The 24,569-nt window shown below is 44.9% G+C and overlaps 1 protein-coding gene across 2 annotated transcripts in view; it reads left to right on the top strand.

Annotated features, from left to right (window-relative positions):
* The window catches only part of brd4 (bromodomain containing 4), a 97,141-nt gene that overhangs the window by 23,422 nt on the left and 49,150 nt on the right, over positions 1 to 24,569 (top strand). For both annotated transcript variants that reach the window (XM_042344729.1, XM_042344730.1), the window contains exons 2-5: positions 10,916 to 11,234; positions 16,314 to 16,451; positions 18,567 to 18,705; positions 23,455 to 23,774. In XM_042344729.1, coding sequence (XP_042200663.1) covers positions 10,916 to 11,234; positions 16,314 to 16,451; positions 18,567 to 18,705; positions 23,455 to 23,774 — 916 coding nt within the window. The remainder of the gene's footprint in view (positions 1 to 10,915; positions 11,235 to 16,313; positions 16,452 to 18,566; positions 18,706 to 23,454; positions 23,775 to 24,569) is intronic.

The following is a 24,569-nucleotide window of genomic DNA, read 5'->3' as shown; positions in this document are numbered from 1 at the left end:
GAAACACGGATTAGAGTACAGCTTCTCTGTTGTCGCAGGATTTGGCTTTATTACTGTATAAATCACGTACAGCTGAAACACACAAATTTAAATATACACCATTTCCATTCGCCTTAATCTTCCCATTTTCATCGTTTGAGCGAAAATTGTCATCATCATTCCATACCTGTTCTTTTAAAAAGTTGAATTACTTTACCTATTTTGTTCTGTGCTGTCATTAACTGTTCTAATGGCGCAGCAAGTTATACCACTAGATGTTTTGTGCTTAGCGAGTAGCAGGCATTAGGTGCTTTGGAGAGATTAGCATTTTGTCATGGGATGTCATGGTGCTTATGATAATACTTCTGTATGCTTGATTTTTTTTGTTTGTTTCCTTTTAAGTAGACTATAGGATGTCCACTAATGTACCGATTAATCACTAGAAAAATTGTATTCTTCTGAAATCTAATTTTAAAAAAAGCCCTCCTGTATTTCAGCCAGCAGTAGAAAGCACCATGACATCAACTGGTCACCAAAAGTCACCAACTAACGATCTCTTCAAAGCAGCTAATGGCTGCCGCCAGGTGAGTGGCAAAATGTCCGCTTCCAAGCGTTTAAATTTGTAGGTGAAATGTCGTTTTACAAAGAGCTAGTTACATTAGCAAGTTTTCCATCTTTAACTGAAGACTGACTACCCTTTCGAAGCTGCCAGACAGACAGCGAACAAAACATGTGCCAAAGAGCAGCTCAAGAGTCATGTCGTTCCTTATTGCTTTTTGACATCTTTAATGTTATTTGACAGGCTGCAGAGAAAACCCATCTCTTGCTCCTGGATCCAATCCGAAACTCATTTAGTTTGGATACGAGGATTCCCAGTTGTTAAGTCGATTGGCGGATCGCTTTCCGGGGATAATGATCCCTTCAAAAAATAAAAATAATAATTTGGTCACTCAATCCACAGTTATTATTATTATATTATTACTCGCCTGTTGGAAGTGCTAAGTAAAACTTACAGACCTAGTGGGGGAATCAGAACAAGGGTGGCATAATCTTAAAATTAGACCAAGTGGAAATTTGGAACTCTCTCCTCCAGCAAAAAGGCTGTGGATTATGGCTGGATCCATTCAAATTTTCCAAACTGAGGTGAATAAATATTTGGTAGGCCAGAGTATCAAGGGATATGGGGCAAAGGCGGGTAATTGGAATTGAGGTACAGATCAGCCGTGATCTTATAGAATGGCGCATCAGCCTCGAGGGGCTGAATGGCCTCCTGTTCCTATGTTCCCATGCATTGCCCACAAAAATGCAGTCCATTCACTTTACAGTATTATTATGCGCGGCGCTTTGAGACGTCTGGAAGACGTGAAAAGGGCTATATCAAATTGAAGAATTATTATTATCAGGCAGATTATACTTATTTGTTTGAGTTGTAGAGTAAAAATGCAAATTGATGTGGGTTGTTCAATGTGGGCTTGGTCCATGATCCTCCTTTGATATGTTCCCATTGTGTAGTGAAGGGTATTGATCCCAAAGTATGTGTGCTGCTCTTATGTAGTGCTTGATGATCAGCTTGTCCCTCGTCCCCTCTGCTCCACCATCGGTGGCTGTGCCCCGCAGGTGACCAGGCGGGGGCGGGAGGAGAAACCATTTGCTGAGATGAAATGGAGGCAGTTGGTTAAGTAGGACTCGAACCATGCAAATGCGGTCTTGCTAAGGTAGATGAGAGAGGAGAGCCGATGGAGGAGGATGGTGTGGTCAATTGTGTCGAACGCAGCAGAGAAATCCAGGAGGACGAGGAGGCAGAGGGAGCCCTGGTCACAGATAGAATAACGTTTGTGACTTTGACAAGCGCTGTCTCTGTGCTGTGGGCAGGGCGAAAACCAGACTTCAGGGGCTCGAGGAGGGAGAGATGTGACCGAAGTTGACCTGCAACAATGCGTTCCAGGACTTTGGCAAGGAAGGGTAGGTTGGAGTAATAATCCAAGCGGGAGGTGAAAAACACATGCATGAGGGTTTGGGCAAGGTAGGTTGGAGATGGGATGGTAGCGTGAGAGACTCGAGGGATTGAGGGTGGTTTTTTTGAGGATGGCTGAGATGACAGCAGTTTTCAATGGGATTAGAACAGAGTCTGAGGAGAGAGACTGGTTGACCGTGTCGGCCAGCGGGGGAAAGAGAAAGGGGAGTTGAGTGACCAGCAGCTGGGTGGGGAGGGGGTTGAGGCTGCAGGTGGTGAACTTCATCCGGGTGTTTGTGGTTGAGTGGGAGGAGGGAGAAGTGGGGGCAAAGGAGTGTAAGGAGGGGGTAGTGGCAAGAGTCATGGCAGAGGGAGAAGGTGGTGTGGATTGTCTGGGTGGGGTGGAAGGGGATGTGGTGGGGTGGGGAACGATGCAACCAAGCGAATGTTTTGTGGGTTGCATCACAAACCGTTGTGTATTGAGTGACCAAATTACTTTTTTTGAAGGGATTATTGCCCTCGGAAAGTGATCAACTATCAATCTATTTACTGCTAAGGAAATTTGCCTAAAGTTTTAACAGATAAAGATAGAATTACATACTTAAACTGTGCTGCGCTTCAAACAGCCCAGTACGCTTGTGTTCATATTCTGCAAGAGCCTCTACCCATCCTCAGCTCATCTTTGGGTTTGATTCTCGGGCAGGGCAAAATGTTGGGGGTAAGTTTTCTTACTCCCCACTCCTCTGTTTACCTAGCAGTAAGAAGGAACCCGGTTGTTAGTTGATTGGCGAATCGTTTTTCCAGGGATGATAATTCCTTCAAAATTTTTTTTATAATAAATTGGTCACTTCAATCCACAACTGTTTGTGGGGAAACTGCTGTGCCCAATTGGCTGCTGAGTTTCGCGCACAAAATATACAGTCAATTCACTTTACAATATACTCTTTGAGACGTCGCGAAGATGTGATAAGGAGCTATATCAAATACAAGGATTATAATTATTACATCTCCCTCTCTTCTCTTCTCTCTCATCTATGGACATGTGTTTGTTCTGTCACCAAGCCAAACCTTCACAGCAGAATAAAACAACTTGATGCTTATTGCCAGAATACGCCATACTGTCCTCATTGCTTGGTACTACCCAACTGTGCTTATTCACCATACTAGGTAGACAAATAGTACTGTATATTTGCAACAACAGTGCAAATGAAATTGTTTACTAAAGGCGCATAACTGTACCATGCGTTTGGTACATCACCTCCCGACTGGACTTTTCAAATGCCCTCCTTGCCGGCTTCCCCAACTCCATCATGCACAGGATTCAACTGATCCAAAACTCTGCCGTTCGCAGAATCACCCGTACTGAACTTACACTGGTTCTAGCCAGGCTCCTCTTCCCTATCAGCGAACAAAAAATTTCAGGATCCTTACAGTCGTTTTCAATTCCTTTCATGCCCTGCGCCTCACTATCCAACCTACTTGCTACCCCACCCCCCCAGCCCGCTGCCTCCGCTCGACTGGCTCCAGCCTCCTGCCCTCCATTTCACTACTGGTGGCTGCACTTTCAGTCACTACGCCCCGAACCTCTGGAATACCCTTCCTCTATCCCTCCGTCTTGCCCCTTCCTTGCCCAATTTCAGGGCGCGCCTGAAGACCTTCCTATTCAACCATGCCCACGGTCACCTCCCCCCAACTTGGAGTCGTGCTCCGCCACTATGAAGCCCTCTGGGACACTAACCTGCATGAGGGGTGCTCTATAAATGCAAGTTGTTGAAAGACCGTCGGTGCAGTTTATAGCAGCCCATGAGGAAGAAGACCTTAAATTGCTTTAAATATCCTTATTCTCTTTATTGGGATCTGGCACAAATTACAACCAATGAAAGTCACCTGGATTTCTGAGTTGTAAAGCTGTTACCACCTGGAATATCTATCCTGAAAAGGGTGGTGGAGGCACATTCATAACAATAATATTCGGATTTTATATAGCGCTTTTTCACATCTTTGAGATGTCTCGAAGCTCTTCACAGCATATGCTATAAAGTGAATTTGTCGGCAAAATGTGGCAGCCAATTGCGCACAGCAGTGTCCCACAAACAGTCGTGGATTGAGTGACCACATTATTATTGTGTGTTTTTTTTCTTGAGGGATTATTATCAGGCTTGTGGAGTAAGGAAAGGTTTCGCCCTGCCGGGAATCGAACCCAGGTCTCTCGCTTGCGAGGCGAGTGCTCTAACCTACAGGACTCCACGCGATAGGAATCTTAAGAATTCCTTTCAAAAGGGAATTGGATAGGTACTTGAAAAGGAAAGATTTGCAGGGCTGTGGGGTAAGAGTGGGGGAGTAGGACCAGTTGGATTGCTCTTTCAAAGAGCCGCCTCCTGCGCTGTTAAGATTTTATGATTCTATGTCACCGTGTTTCTGACCTCATTTGAACCTAACTTCAATGACAAACTATGCAGTTTTAATTGATTAAATTCTAGCAGTTACCCCAAAGCACACTCTTAAGGTCTCCAAGCCTTGCAAAATCTGCACTCTGGAATGCGCTCTGGAGTCAAGTAATCTTCCCCTCAGGGGAGAAAATTTGCTTTCCAGTCATTCCAGGAACTTGTATCTGGTTTGAATGATCTTAAACTTGGTGATGGGATTTCTGCGTGTGTCGTACCTGGATGGATTCCAAAGAGTGGGGGCAGAGAGGCTGAAGGCACGACCGCCGCTGGTGAGGCGGGCCGGGCAGGGGATGTGGAGCAGGCCGGAGCCTGCTGAGCGGAGGGAGTGGACAAGAGGTTCTCATTGCACTCTTATTAAACCATGACTCGTGTCAGAATGCAGTTCTCTCTTCCTTGCATCTTGGGTTAAAGTCTTGATCCATTAGATGATACTGGAAGCGTTATCAATGCATTGCAATCAGTTTACCTCCTTACGTTGGGGGGAGGGATGTCGAAACGTAACTGATAAGTGTATCATATTGTCCTGGGATTGGCTGCCACATTTCGCCCACAAAACGTAGTCAATTCACTTCGCAGTATATCCTGTGTAGCGCTTTGAGACGTCTCGAAGACGTGGTAAGGTGCTATATCAAATGCAAGGATTATTATTATTTCTTGTCGTGTTATCCTCTTTGGTGGTTTCTAAGCAGGATCTCCTTAGAGTTGTGCTGGCTGGCTTCGGGTGACATGCTTTGGCAACAGATTGTTGGAATTGCGTCAACCACTATGGTGGTCTCAGTAGACTGGTTCTTCGTACGCTTCAGGCCGGCATGCAATACTCCAGAGCACTGCTGATTAGAAATGAGCTAGTCTGGTTCATTGGCAGGACTTGGCGGGGCAGACATGAAGGGCGCTATACCAATTGTAAGGATTATTCTGAGGCATGCACTGACGAAGTCCTGTGGTTTAGTGGTTAGATCACTCGCCTCCCAAGCGAGAGGACTGGGTTTGATTCCCGTTTCCATGTACCACACACGTCTGTTTACCTAGCAGTAAGTAGGAACCCGGTTGTTAGTCAATTGGCGGATCACTTTTCCGGAGGTAATAATCCCTTTGAAAAATAATAAGAATAATTATTTGGTCGTTTAATCCATGACTGTTTGTGGGGACGCTGCTGTGCGCAATTGGCTGCCTCGTTTCGCTCACAAAATATACAGTCAGTTCACTTTACATTATATCCTGTGAAGTGCTTTGAGACGTCTTGAAGCCATGATAAGGCACAGTCACACCTTTCCTCCTCCTCCTCCAGACTCTGGGTCAGACTCTGCCACTGTCGAGCTCTCTGAGACGCTACTCTGCGTGACGGGCGCTATACAAACGCAAGTTGTTGGCGGATGGACCTTGGTATTCTTTTGTCTTACAGTTCGTATGTTCTTGTGTAATGGAGCCGCCAGTATTGAACTCTGGCTGATTCCTTCCTTACCCACACGTGTCCAGTGGCTTGACAGGTTTTTTTTTAATGTTTAAAATATTATTTCTGCCTGTTGGAGGGAGGAGTTGTTTGGTAAATATAGACATGCTCAGTCTCAGCCACAATCCTGTCGTGCATTTGGCTGTACTGGATATTGCATTTCCCGTCGCACCGCTCGGTAATGTTATGTATCCACATCACCGATGTGCTACACCCGCTGCCTCCGCTCAGTTGGCTCCGGCCTCCTGTTTGTCCCTCGTCCCCTCCGTTCCACCATCGGTGGCCGTGCCTTCAGCCACTACACTACTCCCCGAAATTCTGGAACTCTCTTCCTCAATCACTCCGCCTCAAATCCTGCCTAAAGACCTTCCTTTTTGATCGTGCTTACGTTCGCCTCTCACCCTGGCTCGGGGCTGGCGGGGGGGGGGGGGGTTCAGACTCCGCCATTGTCGATCGATCTGGGGCGCTACCCCACGTGAAGGATGCTGTAAGTTGTTATGTTCCCGAGACACCATGTCAGTTAGATTCCTGCTACTTGAATTTCCTGTTTAATTTTTAACTGAGTGAAGCACAGGCCTATGTATTTGAGTGACTCTTTCCCTTGAAAAATGCTGCGTAGTTGTTGCGATGTAGTTTCGTTGGTGCTGGATCTCTGCCACATAATTAGCAGAGACGGCTGTTGTAAGCAGCTTTCACCCCGTGGGCAGCAGCTGTTAAATTGAGCATATTGGAAGTGCAGATCTATGGGGCAGCGAGCTATCTATGTGCAGCACTTTTACCCTACTGACACACATAGTGGGATCGATTCCAGCGACAACTGTTCAGTCAGCAACCACACTTGAGTGAGGACAGTGAGGTTCCTTTTCTTTCAAAGAAATCTTGGGTTTATACTCTGTTCAGAAATTATATTTCTCGTACATCACTTCCTCACTTGGCAAGAAGTCTTGCTTGCGTCATTTCTGTTGCCCGTAATGTTAGCTGATCTGGACTGTTGGAATATTTAAGTACTTTTGACCCGATTACAGTTATATTTCATGTAAATTTCGTTTCATTCATTTGTGAAGTCCTGCGGCTTATTGGTTAGGGCACGCACTTTGCAAGCGAGAGGACCTGGATTGGATTCCCGGGTGGGGCGAAACCTTAGGCTTCTTTTTTACTCCGCACACATGCCTCTGTTTACCTAGCTGTAAATAGGAACCCAGTTATTAGTTGATCGGCAGATTGCTTTTCTGGGGATAATTATCACTTCAAGACGCCTCAAAGAGCTTCACAGAATATACTGTAAAGTGAATCGACTGTATTTTGTGGATGAAACGCAGCAGCCAATTGCGCACAGCAGTGTTTCGCAAACGGTCGTGGATCGAGTGACCAATTATTATAATTATTTATTTTTTTGAAGGGATTATTACCCCCGGAAAAGCGATCTGCCAGTCGACTAACAACCCAGTTCCTACTCACTGCTAAGTAAACAGACGCGTGGAGTTAGGAAACTTGCCTCACATTTCGCCCTGACCTGCCGGGGAATCAAACCCAGGTCCTCTCGCTTGCGAGACGAGTCTGCGCACCCTCCCTCGGGATCCTGGATTCATCGCTGCTGTAAACAACAATATCACCAACAGGAGTTAATACTAGGATCTGAACAGCCGTACAATATAATGAGCATTGCAACACCACTGAACGTCATACCTGAGTTTGTTTAATGAGCTGATCACGTGTCGGGCAGCAAAACATCTGAGGAGGCATAAGGGGCTGACTCACCACAACAAACGCTAACAGCTTCAGGTGGCTGATTTATTTCCTCTCGATGGCCTATTTGTGGATTGAGCCGGGTGAGTCGGTTGCACGCGACTCGCTCACGTGATCAAACCAGCAGCAAATATGACTCATGCGCTCGGGAGTCACGGTTGTACAATGCGGTTCCACTTCATCGAGCAAGTCCCATTAGGTTATTGCTTTGTGCAGCTTATAAATGAGGAAAGGGTTCCTTTGTTATGACTATAAACTGTTAACCCTGAAGGCGTTTGAATGAATGGGCGTTCTGCTCGGGCGATTGGGGCTTTCATTTAAAAAGGTGAAATCCGAAATGCTTTCAAACGGCCGTGCCACTCTGAGTATAATTTCTACACGAGACAAATTTTTACAAGTCTGCAGCAGAAACGGGCAGTGCTGGAAACACATCCGCTGTGATTTTAAAGGGTAGAATCGCGCAAATTTGCATTTACTTTTGTCCAGTCTTTTTGTGAAGTCATCTGAGTGGGATGGGGATGGTGAAGTCTATTGTTTGTGCGGAATGCGCTCCTAAAGGTTCCTCGCAGCTGTTGTTCCATTGAAAATGTGATGGGGAGTTTATTTCGTATCATCTTTGGGGAAATAAGACATTTCATGTTTTACTTTGCCTTCTGTTGGAAGGCCAAGCTCACTAAAGGCACATATAATGTGACTTATCGGGTTAAAATAATAATAACACTTGCATTTGATACAGTGCCCTTATCAAGTCATTGAGATGTCTCAAAGCGCTTCACGGTAAGTGAAATAACTGCGGTTTGTGGGCAAAACGCAGTATGTTCAGAGTTGACTTGTGAAGATGGTTATCTAGGAAATAGTAAGTTATGGTTAAAGTCCAACAACAGACAATAACAAAGTTAACATTTGTAAAGCGCCTTTCACGTCAGGAGGAGGTCCCAAGGCTCTGAACAGTCGGGGATCAGGGACAGGTGTTTCTTACATTGCCAGACAGAGGAGGAGCCAAAAAAAATCCTTTCAAGAATAAATAAATTGGTCACTCACTCCACGACTGTTTGTGGGACACTGCTCTACACAATTGGCTGTCACGTTTAGCCCACAAAATATACATCAATTCAGTTTGCAGTATATCCTGTGAAGCGCTTTGCGACTTCTCGAAGACGTGATAAGGCGCTATATCGAATGCAAGGATTATTATAACTTAAAGGAGCTGAAACTTCATTGATCTAATGGATATCTGACATCTCCCTGAGCTTCCTGATATGCTATCTAGTCAAGGGGCAGGCAGTTGATATGGTCCAAGGCTTCTGACGGCTCTTCCTGACATTGTTTTTAGACGGCTCTTCCTGACATTGTTTTTAGATCAGGACACTTGGAATGTGAGCATGTGTTTAGCTAAATGGATCATTGAGTGCAGTCTGAAGATTCAGCTAAATTTTTGGTTTGAATTATTTAATGCATGTGTTGAATATTATAATCACAATAATAACGTGCATTTGATAGAGCACCTTATCACGTTGTTGAGACCTCATGCGCTTCACAGAATATACTGTAAGTGAACTGATTTTTTTGGTGCGATATGAATGTAATTTTGTTGTTGTGGTTATGCAAAATAATAATAAATCGGTCACTCATTCCACAACCTTTTGTGGGACACCAGTGTGTGCAATTGGCTGCCACGTTTTGCCCACAAGATATACAGTCAAGTCGCTTTACAATACATTCTGTGAAGTGCTTTGAGACGTCTCAAAGTTGTGATAAGGCGCTATATCAAATGCAAGGGATTATTAGACACAGAGAGAATCCAAAGACTCATCTTTTTCCAGAGAATAGTTTACTCTTAGTGCCAATTCAATGAGGTGATATAATGCAAGGGTTTATTGTTATTGCTGTATTTTAAAAAAAATGCGGTCACTTTTTATTTGTTTATTTGTAGGACATTGCTGTGCTCTATTCTATTGAGGAGCTAAACTCCCATCACACCACTACCGGCCAGGCTCCACTGGCTCCCTATTGCCAAACGGATCGATTTCAAGATCCTCACACTTGTTTTCAAACCCCTTCATGCCCTTGCGCCTCCCTATCTCTTCTGACCTGCTCGACTGGCTCCGGCCTCCTGCATATTCCTCAAAACTCTTGGAACACTCTTCGTCTATCCCTTCCGTGTTGCCACTTCTTTCCACATCTTCAGATCGCGCCTGAAGAACCTTCCTAGTCCACCGTACCTATGGTCACCTCCCCCGGCTTGGCATCGTGCTCTGCCACTGTCAATCACTCTGGGATGCTACTCTGTGTGAGAGGCGTTGTGTGAATGCAAGTTGTTGTTATTCGAAGACTCCGTTGCTTTTTTCACGGTTGTTTGCGGGTCAAGAAGTCTTAGTACCCACAAGACCCTTTTTTAGGAGATTAGGGCTGTGAGGCACATCAATATCAATCCCAGAATTTTTGCTCTTTTCCTCAAGTAACGAAGGTCCCATATCTATGACTGTTGTACAGAGATGCCATTCGACAGCACTGCCATCTGGCTCTCAGAAGGTTGTGAATTCAAGCCTCACATCAGAACGTGAGCTCACTGTCTTGGTTGATGCTTCAGTGCAGTACCGTAGGGGAGAAGGGCGGGGTGGGGGGAAGCACTGCATTGTAACAGTTCCATCCTTGGAATGACCCCTTTGGTACTCCATCCCACAGTCCCTTCACCTTGCTCCCTCCCTCGCCTCCTTCAAGGTCGTCTCAAGACCCTCCTCTTCGACAGTGCCTTCAGCCACCCTCCTACCCTTACCCTCATTGCCCTCCACACCTCCTAATCCCGGCCCCCAGCTCAGGTGCAAATCCCTGACTTTCCAGCGCCTTGGGACATCCTACCGATGTGAAAGGCCAGGTCTAAATGTAAATTGCTGTTGTGGGATGAGGCATTAAACCTATCCTCGTGTGCACTTTGAAGATCCTATAACACTATTTGAAAAGAGATGGGAATTTCTCCTGGTGTGTGGACTAAACAATCCTCTCGATAAGCTGATCAGCTCTTGGCTGTTGGTAGTACCACAAATGGCTATTCCTGAATGATGAACCTGATTAAGAGAACTTAAATATTATTGGTGCTTTAATCAGACATTTAAGCAGAAAATGTCATTTGTTTCAAGAACCGATGAGATGGATTTCTGATGGAAGATAATATTTGGAGATACAGTACATAGTTTGGGACACAGCATGTCAAGCGACTGCCAGGATGATGGATGGTGAACAAGATGGACCTTGGTCTTCTTTCACCTTGCAATTTCTTATGTTCTTAATCATTTCTACAACAATCACGTGTTCTAATGCTGCTCTTGTCATTCATTGCAGGCTTCCAGGTGAGGTCTACAATGGGATCAATGGTATGTCGGGGGAGAGTGGCCCTGGGAAGAGACTAAGAAAGTTGCCCACGATGGGGGACGGACTAGAAAATACACAGATGTCTTCAGTTCAGTCACAGGCTCAACCCCAACAACCAAGTAATGTTATCGTCAATCCTGCCGCTCCCGAAACAGCCAACCCAAACCGACCCAAGAGACTCACCAATCAGCTCCAGTTCCTGTTGAAAGTTCTCCTAAAGACTATATGGAAACACCAGTTCGCTTGGCCTTTCCAGCAGCCTGTGGACGCAGCAAAACTCAACCTGCCTGTAAGTTTGTGAACTGTTTTAACATTCTTTAAACGTCTGTTTACCCAGCAGTTAGTGGAGTCTTGCAGGTAAGTGATTGGAGCACTCGCCTCGCAAGCGAGATCACCTGAGTTCGATTCCCGGTAGGGCAAGTTTCCTTAATCCACATGTCTCTGTTTACCTAGCAGTAAATTGGAACCCGGTTGCTAGTCAATTGGCGGATCACTTTTCCTTACAAAAATAATAAATTGGTCACTCAATCAACGACTGTTTGTGGGACACTGCCGTGTGCAATTGGCTGTTGTGTTTTGCCCACAAAATATAGTCACTACAGTTTACAGTATATCCTGTGAATCGCTTTTGAGACATCGCCAATGCGATAAGGCCCTGTATCAAATGCAAGGGTTATCATTATTTTTAAACCTAATCGATGACTGTTAGTTCAAAGTGTGGTAATCGCACGGTGAACAATCAAGTCTACAGTAGAATATTGTGTACAGTTTTTGGCACCTCTCACCGAGGATACAAACGAGATACTCACCAGGACATTGTACTTTTGAACTTAAGCCAAATGTTTACTGGAAGGTTTACACTATTCAAAGAAGATACAACTCAGAAATAGGCCATTCAGTCCTCCGCACTTTGAGACGTTTTTGTATTCTGCACTTTGAGACGTCTTGAAGACGTGATGAGGGACTATATCAAATGCAAGGATTATTATTATTTATTATTGTATAACCCCAAAGCAGTGAATAGTTGCTGAAAATTATTGAAACTTTTTTTAATATATTTAAAAAAAACACAGAATTTGTTCACAAAGTTCTATGGACTTGTCATTGAAAATAAATAACTAATATCACTCAAGTCACAACTGTTTGTGGGACACTGCTGTTCGCAATTGGCTGCCACATTTCGCCCACAAAATATACAGGCTCTACATTTTACAGTGTATTCTGTGAAGCGATTTGAGACGTCTCGAAGACGTGATAAGGCGCTATATCAAATGCAAGAGTTATTATTATACTTATTATTGACGGGGAGAGCTTGTCTACTACTTGTATGTAGATCACCCGGTAATAATTTCCCGTGACTAAGATGTCTGCCAGACAGTGAAACTGCCTCTCTGTATTGGGGAAATCCTATTTGATGTACTGTATCAAGCGTGTGCCTCATGCTGGGCTGCCTTTTACGATGGAGGGTGTAGTGAGGCAGCATGTTCTGAGTGGTCAGATGTGGGTTTGTCCCTGTGACCTTGCGCCAGATGATTTTTTTTGTGAGGTAGGTTGGTTGGTGGAGGTTGTCTCGCATTTCCCTTGGGAGGGAAACACGAGATGATTCACCCCAGGTCACTGTGAGCAAACCCAACAGCCAGATGTAGAGCAGCACTGGCAGAAGGTGGCCGCTTTGCTCTTTCAGCGAGCTACATAAAAAAGGGGGAAGCTACAGATGGCGGAGTGAAAACTGAGTCTTGCGGAACAGAACACAGAAGAGCTCAAAGCCACGCTCCAAAGTTAGCAGATGTTGTGTGCTGCAGATGAACCGGTCTGCACTTTTGTGAATTTAAACGCCAACACTATCGAACGCTCTTGCTAAGACACTGAACCGGAATAGAATTCCCAACATCTGGATGCTAGTTTATGGTAAATAATAATAATATTTCTTGAATTTGATATAGCGCTTCATCACGTCGTTGAGGCGTCTCAAAGCGTTTCACGGAATATACTGTAAAGTGGAGTGACTGTGTATTTTGTGCGTGAAACGCGGCAGCCAATTGCGCACAGCAGTACCCCACAAACAGTCGTGGATTGAGTGACCAAATTATTTTGAGTCGTTCAATTATTGTCAGTAAATTACTGGATTAAGTACAGTCAAGGTCTGTGCTCTTCCGGGACACTACCCGCGTGGAGGGTACTATATAAATGCAAATCATTGTTTGTCAGTGAAACACTTTCCTTCCTTTCTTGCCACGTATGTGATTCTCACCTGTCAATTGGATACTGTCCAACACATGACCAGGAGTCCTCCCAACCAGGAGTCCTCCTGACAGAATTGAGTCGTCACTGACTCTCAATTGCCTGCCGTGTTTCGCTCACAAAATAATCAATTCACTTTGCAGCATATTCTGTGAAACGCTTTGAGGCATCTCGAAGACGTGATGAGGCTCTGTATCAAATGTAAGGATTATTATCATTGTCTGGACACTAGTTATGTGTTAGATGCACTCGCTAATACTGGGTCCATTAGCTCTGCAACCCATAACTTTTATGCAAAGCAAAGGGTATAATGTATGTTAATTCGCTTGTTTAGGGATTTAGAGAAAATAACTGACAATTTTTTTTAAAAAAAGTTGGGAATAACTTTGGCTTTTGAGAGTTAATTTGGATCAAATATAATGCGCAAAGCAGCCACCTTCTGCCAGTGCTGTTCTACACGTCTCCATTCTCAAAATCATTCACAGACTATTTTAGGGAATTCCAATTGTCTTTACATACTGTAAAGCTGTCTGAGGATTGTGTCGGCGGACCTCAGATCACAGGATTGGGCTCCATCTGGCTTGTCTCGCACTAAGTTTAATCCGACATCACTGACTCTCAAATGAATTCTTTGCCAAGTAGCAATCTAATTTACTCCTGAATTTACTGAAGCAATCTGTCTCCATTGCTCCCCTGAGTCACCATTCCACACACAGTGTGTAAAGTCATTGTTCACTTCCCTTCATCTGAGCTTGAATCTCTATCTGTTTATTCTGGAATTGTTGACTGTGTTAAACATTTATTAAGATATATGTTAACACGGCCAACTTTTAGTTTTGAAATATTGCCCATGTGTCTATTGTATGTATATTTTATATATGTGTATATTATATGTGTGTGTGTGTATATATATATATATGTGTGTGTATGTATATGTATGTCTATATATATGTGTGTGTATGTATATGTATGTCTATATATATGTGTGTGTATGTATATGTATGTCTATATATATGTGTGTGTGTATATATATATATTCAATCACATCGGCGGATGTCAGGAAACTGGATGTCCTATGTACACAGCAGTTGTGACAGCCTGTTTATAGTTATTCTCTTCCAGAAACATGCCAGTTTATAGCATAATGTGGTGATTTTTGTCGTCTGGCTGCAAATACTGCCTTTAATATAAAACATACTTGTAGCACACTAAGGGGCTAATGTTACGGTTTTATTTAGTGAATCCCTCTTGAAGTAGATTCCCAGCCGGGCGAAATGTTGGGCAAGTTTCCTTACTCCACATGCCTCGTTTACCTAGTTGTAAGTAGAAACCCGGTTGTTAGTCGACTGGTGGATCGCTTTTCTGGGGATAATAAATCCTTTTTTTTAAAAAAGACCACGACTTTTCTGTCCACAAAATATACAGTCAATTCTCTTTACCGTATATTGTGTGAAGCGCTTTGAGATGTCTCAAAGATGTGATAAGACACTATATAAAATGCATGGAGTATTTATTTTTCTGTGCAGCATTAATGATACTGTTTCCTGTTCTATTCTCACTTGAAAGCATTTCCTTTGTTACTTTTCTACCGCATGATATAGTTTTACAATCACCATTTTTCGGAGTGGAAATTCTTGGGTGGGGAGGTAAGTGGGATCTCCTTGGAGTCTAAATGGCTCCAAGGTGACCTGCTTGGCAATGGAATGTCACAATCGGGACCACCCTGTGTGACGGTCTCCAGTCCGCCTCCTGAGCCAGGTGGTTCTGCAGAACTCGGCTCCTGTTAACCCTGCAAGGCAACGCCCTAACGGGTAAGGTGGTCCTAGCTGTACAAGCAATGGGAAAGCTTGCCAGACAGGGCTCTCAATGGCAAGCTGTGTGGTTTTAGCTGGTTAGACTCCAGCAGTTACCCCAACACATACTCTGGCCTCCCCAAGCCTTGGCTCTTGCCAACCTGAGCCTTGGAATAGGTAAACAAGATGCATCCCTCCAGGGAGGGGGAGAGAGAGAGTGTGCATTCAATTAAACTTATCATGGGGATATGCATGTGTAAATGGGATACCATGAGTACTTCAGCTTGGTTTGGAGTCTCTTAAGCATGATGATGGGTTTCCCGCATGTGTCAGACACTCGGCTGACCAAAAAAATAACTGCCGAGAGAGCAGCTTTGAAGGAGCAGACTGGTCAGTGGGGAAAGGAATTCTTCCTTCTCAGCTCCCGCTATATTTACAGGCCAAAGCCCTAATGGGAAGCGTGGTCCCAGCTGCACAAACGGTGGGAATCTTGCCAGACAATGCTCTCAAAAATAATAATCCTTGCGTTTGATACAGCGCCTTATCACATCTTTGAGACATCTCAAGGCGGTTCACAGAATGTAGTGTAAAGTGGGTGAAGCTTAGCAATTTCTAGCTACACTAAACTTCACATAAGTCATATCATTTAATAATAATAATAATGATCCTTGCATTTGATATAGCGCTTTTCACGTCTTCTCGTGTGGGCGAGACCGTATATTTGTGGGACCATACATTTAATACGACTTGCGCAAAGCCTGCGTTATCGTGTAAACTTGTATAGAATATAAACTCTTGAACGGGACTCAGGCAGATGCACAACTTAGCGAGCGATTATATGATTTATACATATCAGATTTATGAGAGTTTTACTTTACCTCTCTGTATCTCTGTGTACCTCTGGCGCCCTGTTTGTCCCTCGTCCCCTCAGCTCCGCCATCGGTGGCCGTGCCTTCAGCCACTGCGCCCCGAAACTTTGGTACTCTACCTCAAGCCCGCCGCCTTGCTCCCTCCCTCCCCACTTTCAAATCCCTAAAGACCTTCCTTTTTAGTCGTGCTTACGGTCACCTCCCGCTCACTCGGGGTCAGACTCTGCCACTGTCAAGTGCTCCGGGACAGTATCCCGCGTAAGTGCCGCTACATAAATGCAAGTTGTTGCTGCTGTTTGTCAATTGATTTTATTAACCGTGGTATAATCTTATAGTCAGTTTAGCTCATTTGAATGAAGTGTAAGTAATGTTGAATCACTTTGGATTTGTAGAGTAAAATTGCCATGCTATTAATTTCTCCTTCAGTGTGTCAGTCTGTATTAATTTCGTCACATTTTGTTTCAGGATTACTATAAAATTATCAAGAGCCCTATGGACATGGGAACAATTAAGAAGCGCTTAGAAACCAACTACTACTTGAATGCCCAAGAATGTATTCAAGACTTCAACACCATGTTTACCAACTGTTACATCTACAACAAGGTAATTGCTCGTTTTCAAACGGGTATCGATAGATTCTCTGGGGAAAAAGCTTGTAGATTTTCATAGTGCTACAGAAGAGAGCATCTGCTTTGTTAGCCAGAGATTGGAATTGTGAACGAAATCTTAGGCATTGGTTGATTTGTCAAGCGCCCTCTTGAAGCTTGAAAGTCTCGAAGATGTGTTAAGGTGCTATATAATTTGCAAGGATTATTATTATTATCTGGTTCAGAACCCTATGACACATTTATGCAGCTATTGATTATTCTCAACGTCCTTAGCACACAGTGGCGTGTGGTCCATACTCGACTTATTATTCACACACAAACGCCCCCCGCATGCACCCCAGACCACCCCCTCCACCCGCGCTACAATTCACTTTATAGTATATTCTGCGAAGTGCTTTGAGACGTCTCGAAGATGTGGTAAGTCCCTGTATCAAATGCGAGGATTATTATCATTATTATAGAGCACTGAAATGGATTGCTTTTTGAATTTCTTACGTGCAAAACGTGACAGGGTTCACCAGTTTGGGATAAACCCAGCTGCTGGCACCAAGGGAAAGATTCAGACGCGGCTAAGAACTGGAATGTAGAATTCTCAAGGTTTAATAGCTCGAAACTGCTGTTACTGACGTTTGCTTCAGCGCAGCTACAGAAGAACATGCCAACTAAGTTATTGGAGCAAGTGATCAATTGAGCAGAACGGAGTTAATTGTGCTTGAAGGTGCTTGACTTTTGAGTCCGCTGATGAATTGCTGTACAATCTGAATGAAGCGAGTGAGGCCCGTGGAGTCCTGTAGAGTAGTGGTTAGCACGCTCGCCTTGCGAGCAAGAGGCCCGAGGTTTGATTCCCTCGGGCAGGACAAAACATTGGGCAAGTTTCCTTACTACACACACACACACACACACACACGCCTTACCTAGCAGTAACTAGGAACCCAGTTGTTAGTCGATTGCAGGTCGCTTTTCCCAGGTAATAATCCCTTCAAAAAAATGTGTCAAAATAAATTATAATAAATTGGTCACTCAATACACAACTGTTGTGCGCAATTAATTGGCTGCTGCATTTCGCTCAGAAAATTCAGTCAATTCACTTTGCAGATTCTGTGAAGCACTTTTGAGACGTCTCGAAGACATGATAAGGCGCTGTATCAAATGCAAAGGATTATTATTATGACATTTATATAGCACCTTTCACACCGTCGGTTTTGGTCATCCAACAAAATAAATGCTTCATGATTGAATATTCCTTGATTTCTGGCATAAATCTATGCCATTTTGTTATTTCTATGATTATACGGTTAGCCAAAAGGTTTGGCCACCGCTGCGTTAAGACATTGTGGAGTCCAGTAGCTCAGTGGTTAGAGCATAAGTGAGAGACCTGGGTTCGATTCCCGGGCAGGGCAAAACGTTGGGTAAGTTTCCTTACGCTTCTGTTTACCTATCAGTAAGTAGGAATCCGGTTCTTAGTCGATTGGCGGATAACTTTTCCAGGGTAATAATTCCTTTTTTTAAAAAAAAAATTGGTCACTTCAATCCACAACCGTTTGTGGGACTGCTGCTGTGCGCAAACAGCTGCCAAGTTTTGCCCACAAAATTCAGTGCCAATTCATTTTACGGTATATTCTGTGAAGCGCTTTCAGACGTCTCGAAGACGTGACAAGGCGCTGTGTCGAATGCAAGGATTATTATTGTTATTATTGTTGGGGGTTGAAGGGTTATGCGGAGCCAGGTGCAAAGACATATCCATCCGTTCCCCCAGAGTCGAGCTTACCTCCTTCGAAGTGGCATTGATGAGACGAGCAGCCCTGCTAAATCATTACCTGTGCCTTGAGTTCGAGGGACATGCCTGGCTCTGATATCTAATCACCAAATAAACAATGGAGCATTAGCTCAGTCTCATTATCTTTTTGCCACTTGCGTGCTGTGGAACCCACTCAACCTGACTCCACAATCGCCCCCGTTCCTGCCCGGCTCCACTGGCTCCCCATCCCTCAGACAGTTGAGTGCCAAACCCTTGCTCTCACCTTCAAAGCCACTATATAAAGACAAGTTGCTGTATGCATATGTGAATTGTTTTCCTAACCCACAGCTTTCTCTTTCCATTTACAAACAGCCGGGGGATGACATTGTCTTAATGGCAGAAGCCTTGGAAAAGATTTTTCTTCAGAAAATTTCCGATATGCCACAGGACGAGATCGAAATACCGTTACAACCTCCCAAAGGATCGCGGGGTCGAGGCAGGAAAGAGTCAGGTAATTGTTTTCACATTCTGGTTTAACTGTGTGTTTGTGTGTGTGTTGTGTGTCTGTATAGTTGGATTAAAATCTCATGGTTGACATACAAATAGGAGTAGGCCATTCAGCCCCTCAAGCCTATTCCACCATTTAGATCGTGGTTGATCTGTCCCTCAACTCCAATTACCCGCCTTTTTTGTCCCATATCCCTTGATATCCTGACCTAACAAATATCTATTCATCTCAGTCTTAAAAATGTGAATGGATCTAGCCATGATTCAGAGCCTTTTGGGGGAGAGAGTTCCAGATCTCCACTCCACTTTGAGTGGAAAAAATACTTCTTTAATTAACGCTTGAATGGCCTAGCTCTAATTTTAAGATTGTGCCCCCTTGTTCTGGATTCTTTATCATGCGTTTCGGAAATTTTCTCAAAGTGCTTCACAGAATATTTTTTAAATATTTTTTAAGTGAACGGGTAGTACTTATACTCTCTGCTGTTCGAGTTGATGCGAAATGTTAACGCTTTCATGTTTGTTATGATTAGAATTGGTACTTGCGACTTGATCGTTCAGAAGTGCAGACTGTTAGTTTGGAAATACATCCCACAGTGCCTTTGCCTTGCCCCCTCCCTTGCCTCCTTCAAGGCCTGTCTCGAGATCTTCTTCTTCGACCATGCCTTCGGTCAAGCTCCTACCGTTACCTGCCCTCCACCACTCCTGATCCCAACCCCAAGCTTGGGTGCAAATCCTTGACGGTGCAGCGCCTTGGGATGTCCTCCCTACGTGACAGGCGCTGTGTAAATATAATTTTTTGTGGTTACTGTTTTGATATTACAAGTCCATTGCTGATTTTTAGTAATTGTGCTGAGAATGTACAGAACTAGGAAAAGCACTCCGATGAGATCCTTTCATCCTATTTTACCGCCTTTTCTCCATCCTCCTTATTACCATTACTCACAAAGTGTCTATCTATCTCAGAAGTAAGAGAGGGGAGACGAAAGTTACTGAGACCCAAGTGAAGTGCTTCTAACATTGGAGCCCCATGATCAGGCACTTCATTATAGTATGGACTTGGCCACTGTAGATCCCATTCACTGTGCGTGCAGCTGGCCTGCTCTGCTCACTTCCTGTGCTCTGGCTGGCTTTGTGCTAAAATGGCTTACTTCCAGATTATTAAGTCGCTGTTATATAGCTTCCTGATTTGCGTATGTGTATCAAACACGTGGCCAGCCATGCATCTGTGCAGTGAAACAAGCTATCGTGCCTTGTTAGAGCCACGGGTCAGCATTTTATGGATGTGAAGTGCCATGTTATAACGAGGTCCCACTCCTTTAGTAGTAATATTCCTTGCATTCGATTTACCTGACTCCGTATCACGTCTTCGGAACACATCGAGGTACGTCACAGAATGTTCTGTGAAGTGTAGTGACTGTGTATTTGTAGGCAAACGCGGCAGCCGATTTGCGTACCAGCAGTTTCTGAAAACCGTCATGAAGCGAGTGACCTTTTTTTTAAAAAAAAAGTCTGATGGATTGTTGGCTAGGACGCTGGGAGAGAAACTTGCTTCTGTTTTTGATTAGTACTGCGGAATCTGTAACACCCACCTAAACAGGCAGATGGGACCATGATTTAACATCTCACATGAAGGACAGCACTTCAGCAATTTATCTTGTCCTCCAACACTACATTGATGTATCAGCTCAAACCATTTGACTTCAAAGTTCTGACGTGGGGCTTGAACCCACAATCTTCTGACTCTAAGGTAAGAGTGCTCCCAACTGAGCCAGGCTGACACCTATAAAGTCTTGTAACATATCGGTTAGAGCACACGCCTCACAAGCGAGAGGACCTGGGTTTGATTCCCGGGCACGGAGAAATGTTGGGCAAGTTTCCTTCAATCTACCCACCTCAGTTTACGTAACAGTAAGCAGGAACTTGGTTGTTAGACGATTGACGGATACCTTTCTGGGGGTAATAATCCTTTCAAAAAAAAAAATTATAATTTGGTCACTCCCACGACTGTTTGTGGGACTGTTTGCTGTGTGTATTTGGCTGCCGGGTTTCGCCCAAAAAATATACAGTCGATCCACTTTACAGTATATTCTGTGAAGCGCTTCGAGACGTCTCAAAGACGTGATAAGGCGCAATATTATTAACGCGAGGATTATTTTATTAAAGGGAGACAGTAACCTTTCCCAGCTACACCTCATCCAAGCAAAATACAGTCAATTATTATGACTTATTATTATTACGGGGCTGAGATTTTTCAAATAATTCTCTAGTGTTTCTATGAGAATTGGCAGAGAAAACCCTTCACTAGGGCCTCCCTCCCTCAGCAGCAGCTACAGGAACTCCCTATGCAGGGCTCCGCTCCCTAATGGAAATACTGTGGGGATCGTATTACTGCACTGATGTAACTGATTAGCCACACGTCCGGATCCCCATGTGTGCAGAATGCTTAAATGTTTCCAAACATGACCAACTACACGACTATCAGTCTGGTTTCTGATCTCTTCCCCCCCAAAAATACTAAAATAATAACGATAACGGTCACTAGGTCTGCGACTGTTTGTGGGACACTGCTGAGCGCCCGGTTAGCTTCCGCGGTTCGCCCACGCAGTGTACAGTCGATCCACTTTACAGAATAGTCTGTGAAGCGCTTTGGAATGTCTCAGAGACATGGTAACGCGCTATATCAAATGCAAGGATTATTAGTATTATTGCTGCTGCACTGATGTAACTGATTATATAACAATATAATAATCTTTGCATTTGATATGGCCCCTTTTCACGTCTTCGAGACGTCTCAAAGGGCTTCACATGATATACTGTAAAGTGAATTGACTGTATTTTGTGGGTGAAACGCAGCAGCCCATTGTTTTTTTTTAACCACACGTCCAGATCCCCACACTGTGCAGAATGCTTAAATGTTTCCCAACATGACGCACTACATAGCTATTAGTCTGGTTTCTGATCTCTTCCAAATTGAAGTCGACATTCTCAGGAAAGCGGCTTGTGGTGTTCCGACTGTTTTTAATTTAGTGTGTTTTTTTTAAAAAAGCTAGTTTGTTCAGTCTCCACATAAAATGGAAGAGAGAGAGAGAGAGAGAGAGAGAGATGCCCAGATGGAGGGAAACCTCTTTAAGTAGAGCCTTGGAACTTTCTCCCAATGTGAACGGCGCTATACAAATACTCCTTTTTGAAATGATGTGTACAGGGTGATATTACAATGTCTATTCAGTCTGAAAGAAATGATTTTTTAAAGCGATAATAGGGTAAATATCGCGACTTTTTGGTCATCCTGGATTAGCCGATGGCTGTTTTTCTGTCCCTTTAAAAATAAATAAAAAATTGGTCACTCAATCCACGACCGTTTGTGGGACACTGCTGTGTGCAATTGGCTGCCACCTTTCGCCTACAAAACACAGTCAATATACTTCGCGCACGCCCGTGTGCGCGTGCGCACACACAACAACAACAAATCACATTTATAGAACGCCTTTCATGTCGGGAGGATGTCCCAAGACGCTGGACAGGGGTCAGGACCCAAGCATGGGGGAGGGGTGGAGTAGGGGGTGAGGGAAGGCGGAGAGGTGGGATGGAGAGCAAAGGAACGATGGAAGAGAAGGGTCTTGAGACCGGCCTTGAAGGAGGCAAGAGAGGAAGTGAGGCAAAGGGACCGTGGGATGGAGTTCCAGAGTGTGGGGGCAGAGAGGCTGAAAGCCCGGCCACCGATGGTCTGGCAGGAGACATGGAGCAGACCGGAGCCCGATGAACGGAGGGAGCGGGCAGGTTGGTAGGGAGTCAGCGGGTCAGAGGGGTGGGAGGGGACAATACCATGGATGGCCTTAAAGGTGAGGACGAGGATCTTGAACTCGGTCCTCTGAGGGATGGGGAGCCACTGGAGTCGGGCGAGGGTGGGAGTGATGGGGTCACGGAGCCTGGTGCACGAGAGGACACGAGCTGCAGAGTTTTGGGTGATCTGCAGTTTGTGAAGGGAAGAGTTGGGAAGGCCGATGAGGAGGGAGTTTACGTAATCGAGCCTTGATGTGACGAGTGTGTGGATGAGGGTTTCGGCAGCCTGAGGGGTGAGGCAGTGGCAGGGTCTGGCAATGTTGCGGAGGTGGTGGTGGTGGTAGGCAGTGTCCAGCCCGTGCATACCCCACACACACACAAGGATTATTATTTTAACAGAACAAGATCTAGGACTTAATGATTTTATGGGGCGTCCAAGAGCTGGAGGAAACTTTGTAGTTTATTACTATTTTATTGTACTGAGTTAGTCCATGACGATATCAAAGCAGCAGTCATTTCAATACTGTCGTAGTTTGCCTGCTGAATAATCTGCCAGATTTCACCTGAATTTTACCTGTTTGCCACCAGGTTTAGTAGTTGAGTCACTTATCCAGTTGCTACACGCAGAAACTTTACTATTGTCGATATTGTCCTCTCCACTGTTGGCGTCACTGACAGCGGTGTAACACGCCTACTGCTGTGAATCAATACTGCTTTAATCTGATAGCTGTTTGAACTTTACTCCCAAGTGTGGGCGAAACTCGATCCGCAACTGTTTGTGGGACACTGCTGTGCGCAATTGGCTATCACGTTTCGCCCCCAAAAACACTTCACGTCAATTCATTTTTGCAGTGTATTCTGTGAAGCACTTTGGGATGTCTCAAAGACGTGATAAGCTGCTGTATCAAATGCGAGGATTGTTATTATTGTTTTGATGATGATGTAAATAACTGTTGCTCTCCTTTCTATTTAGCCGTTCAGTCTAAACCCGGGGGGTCAACCATACAGACTGTGGCACAGACAACAATATCAGCACCAACAACACCACAGCCCCCACCACCGCTCCCCACTCAGCGGGCACCTCCCCCATCACAGCCGGCACCACCACTACAGCAGCTCCCCCCTGTGCCAGTGCCAGCACCCCCTCCTGCACCTCCACCTCAGACGTTTCCTCTCCCGACTCCTGACCTGATCGTCCAGACGCCCATCACAACTGTCTCCCCGCACACGTCAGCCCCCCCCATGCCCAACCTCACGCCGACACCGATGACCACAACAGCACAACCGACAAAGGTAGGAACAGTCCCCTCGAACAGTCTGTCAACATCAACAACAACAACAAATGACTTTTATCCACGACACCTTTCACATCGGCAGGACGTCCCAAGCTGCTGGACTGGAGTGTCAGGGATTTGGACCCTAGCTGGGGGTTGGGATCAAGAGGGATGGAGGACAGGGAGAGTGGGGTTTAAAGTCTGGAACTCTTTCCCTCAATCTCTCCGCCTTGCCCCCTCCCTCCCCACCTTCAAATCCTGCCTAATGACCTTCCTTTTTGATGGTGGTTACGGTCACCTCCCCCCTCCCTCTTCCTTTGGCTCGTTGTCAGACTCCGCCACTGTGAGGCACTCCCAAGATGCTACCCCGCGTGTAGGGAGTTGTGTAAATGCAAGTTGTAGTTGGAGGAGGGGGACCGAAAGCACGGTGCAAGAGGAGGGTCTTGAGACATGCCTTGAAGGAGGCAAGGGCGGGGGAGGCAAAGCGAGTGCGGGATTGAGACCAAAGGGCGGGGGGAATTGAGAGGCTGAAGGCCTGACAGTCGATGGTGGGGCGGGCGGGGGATGTGTCATTAGAGTTCTTCCTCCGCTCTTTTCCCAAACCACTTCCCAAAATATGTAGTGAACTTTGTTCACTGCATAACGCTTCACATCCAGTATGCAGCAACAATACTCAATTATGGAACTGCTTGGACTGTGTGTGTAGCTGCTTTGTGTTACTCTGGCTGCTTTTTGGCATTCTCAAGAGAGTTTTTAAATAGCCTCATAGTTTCGCATGGAAATGTTAACTTGCTAAAACCGGCTGAAGAATATT

This window comes from Callorhinchus milii, unplaced genomic scaffold (assembly GCF_018977255.1).
Source record: "Callorhinchus milii isolate IMCB2004 unplaced genomic scaffold, IMCB_Cmil_1.0 Scaffold29, whole genome shotgun sequence".
Classification (NCBI taxonomy): Eukaryota; Metazoa; Chordata; class Chondrichthyes; order Chimaeriformes; family Callorhinchidae; genus Callorhinchus; species Callorhinchus milii.
Note: the sequence above shows the minus strand (reverse complement) of the source record. Positions and strands in the feature narration are given on the sequence as shown.